This window comes from Carettochelys insculpta, chromosome 1 (assembly GCF_033958435.1).
Source record: "Carettochelys insculpta isolate YL-2023 chromosome 1, ASM3395843v1, whole genome shotgun sequence".
In the NCBI taxonomy this organism is placed as follows: domain Eukaryota; kingdom Metazoa; phylum Chordata; order Testudines; family Carettochelyidae; genus Carettochelys; species Carettochelys insculpta.
In genome coordinates, this window is record NC_134137.1 from 3,760,265 (window position 1) to 3,763,369 (window position 3,105).

The 3,105-nt window shown below is 50.4% G+C and overlaps 1 protein-coding gene across 1 annotated transcript; it reads right to left on the bottom strand.

Annotated features, from left to right (window-relative positions):
- Window positions 1–822: 822 nt before the first annotated feature.
- LOC142007482 (olfactory receptor 52E2-like) lies at window positions 823–1,569 on the bottom strand. Its single transcript, XM_074984139.1, has one exon. It carries the CDS (start codon window positions 1,567–1,569, stop codon window positions 823–825), a length of 747 nt encoding a protein of 248 aa, XP_074840240.1.
- Window positions 1,570–3,105: the final 1,536 nt, after the last annotated feature.

Below are 3,105 nucleotides of genomic sequence, written 5' to 3' on the forward strand. Positions count from 1 at the left end.
TGAGTAAATCACTTTTCCACAGCCTGACTCACTTTGTGTGTGAAATGGGGTAATACTGCCTAGCAGCCTCGTTAAAGGGATTCTCCATGTGGCGACTAAAAGTGCCATAGAGAACATGTGTTAGACTCAGCTCCACAGTTCAGCTTCAGCCCCTGGGCAATGAGTTCCTTGTAGTTCCCATGGACTTTCTGTGGACAGGTGTAAATAGCTGAGTAATGGAAGTGGTGCCATGTACCTCTCTGACTGTGAAATACTGAATCCGCTCAGCCTCTGCCCAGCATTGCACCTTCCCAGCTAACACAGCAACTTATCCCTACAACTCTCTCAGCTGTTGTCCACCTTGCCTGAAAGCTGATCCCTTGCCTACCCCTCACCCATTGCAGGGACCCTGCCTGCTACAGGTCCCAGCCAGGAGGAACCAACTGGAATGGAGAGGCTGCAGTGATTCCCAATCCAGACCTGGAGCAGAAGGTGCCCCACTGCTGGGAAGAGGGATGTAGAGAAAATCTGGAGAGTGACAGCAGAGGGCAGAGGCTGGGAGAATTTGTATAGAAATGGGTGGATCCTGGGCGGGAAGATATCCACCAGGACAGAGCTTTAGGAAAAGAGACGAGGCTGGGCCTGAGGCCTTTGCTACCAGCAACAGGAAAGGTGGCAACCTCATGAGTTAATGAGTTGTTGTGCTATCACAGAACAGAGTGGCCAGGAAAGGATTTAATGTCACCTTGGCCAATCAGAGATTAAGGATGGGGGTCCAGCACCATGTCACCTGTGAGCTACCAACAAAGCTCAACCTGAGAGCCAAAGCACCAGAGGAAAAGCTTAATTCCCATTCAGAGGAAAAAGCCATGGCAGCCTGGCCCGGATCTGTTTGATACTCACACCATAGATCATGGGGTTTGGCATGGGGGACACTACCAGGTACACGTTGGACATGAGAATTTGGGAATGCAGGGGCACATTTTGGACAAACTGGTGTGCGAGGAAGGAGACGAGACGTGGGAAATAAAAGGCTAAGATGGCACAGAGGTGGGAGCCGCACGTACCAAACGTCGTGATGTGGGCATGCTTTGTTGGGAGGCTTAAAATGACCCTCAGGATGTGGGTGTAGGACAAGGTGATAAAAATGACATCCAGACCAATCACACCAAGGACCACAAAGAGGCCATAGGAAGTACTGATTTGGATGTCGGCACAGGCCAGCTTTACAACAGCCAAGTGCTCGCAGTGTGTGTTGGGGATGACACTGGTTCTGAAATAAGGCCACTGATTCGCTAGCAGGATAGAGGGAAGCACGATTATGCAGCCACGCAGTAACACAGCCAGACCAATCATGGCCACAACATGGTTTGTGAGGATGATGGAATTTCTGAGTGGATCACAGATGGCCACGTAGTGATCAAAAGCCACGGCCACAAATGTGCCAGACTCAATCATGAAGAACCCATGAATGAAGTACATCTGGGTGGGGCAGGCACTGAAAGAGATCTCCCTGGAATTGAACCAGAAGATGCACAGAGCTTTGAGAAGGATGGATGTGGTCAGGACAATGTCAATGATGGCCAGCATGCAGAGGAAATAGTACACGGGCTCATGGAGACTTGACTCCCTCTTCACAACATATAGGATGATACAATTCCCCAAGACTGCTATAACATACAGGCTGCGTCTACACGTGCACGCTACTTCGAAGTAGCGGCACCAACTTCGAAATAGCGCCCGTCACGTCTACACGTGTTGGGCGCTATTTCGAAGTTGAAATCGACGTTAGGCGGCGAGACGTCGAAGTCGCTAACCCCATGAGCGGATGGGAATAGCGCCCTACTTCGACGTTCAACATCGAAGTAGGGACGTGTAGACGATCCGCGTCCCGCAACATCGAAATAGCGGGGTCCTCCATGGCGGCCATCAGCTGGGGGGTTGAGAGATACTCTCTCTCCAGCCCTTGCGGGGCTCTGTGGTCACCGTGGGCAGCAGCCCTTAGCCCAGGGCTTCTGGCTGCTGCTGCTGCAGCTGGGGGTCCGTGCTGCATATACAGGGTCTGCAACTAGTTGTTGGCTCTGTGTATCTTGCACTGTTTAATGAAAGTGTGTCTGGGAGGGGCCCTTTAAGGGAGCGACTTGCTGTTGAGTCCGCCCCGTGACCCTGTCTGCAGCTGTGCCTGGCTCCCTTATTTCGATGTGTGCTACTTTGGCGTGTAGACGTTCCCTCGCTGTGCCTATTTCGATGTTGGGCTGAGCAACGTCGAAGTTGAACATCGACGTTGCCAGCCCTGGAGGACGTGTAGACGTTATTCATCGAAATAGCCTATTTCGATGTCGCAACATCGAAATAAGCTATTTCGAAGTTGGGTGCACGTGTAGACGTAGCCACATAGTGCAGAAGGGGATGGAGATCCAGGTATGGGCTGTCTCCAGGCCAGGACGGAATTCCCTGCAAGATGAAGGTGGAGGGGTTGATGAATTTGGTTGTGTTGTAATCTGACATAGCAATCTCTGAGGTTGAATGGTGTCTTCTGCATGAAAAATATGTTCCTCTGACTTTCTGTAGATGCCCAGGTTCCAGGGTGATGGTCCCAGCTCTAATGCCTAGATGGAAAGACAATGTTAATCTGAGATGTTATGTGCACAGCTGGGGGCTTTTTAATGAATTAAGCTGATTAGTTGCTCTTCACACACTGAAAAAATATCATTTCCGTCATTCAGATTTGTAAATTTTAAGAAACTGGCCCTTGTAATGCTAATTCCACATCCGGTGATCCTCAAAGCAGCCGTAATTCTACATGTCATGTAGTAGGAAAGCTTAATGGTCCCCAGCAGGAAATAAGAGTGTGGTTATTGATTTTCTCTGATTGTTCCTTAACGCAGTGAGAGCCAGGCTGGAGAGCTGACCCTGCACGGCATCCCCCATTCAAGTCTTCGCTCAAAATCTGAGCCAGGAAAAAAATCCAAGTCTTTGCTGAGGTGGGTGACTGGCGGGAATTTCCCCGGGAGAACTCACCCCAGGGAAAAGACACGAGGATGCCTGAGGCAGCTCCATGGACACACCCATCCATTACAGCCAGGGGCAAAGACAGGAAATGATTGGATGGTTAAGAACTGGGAT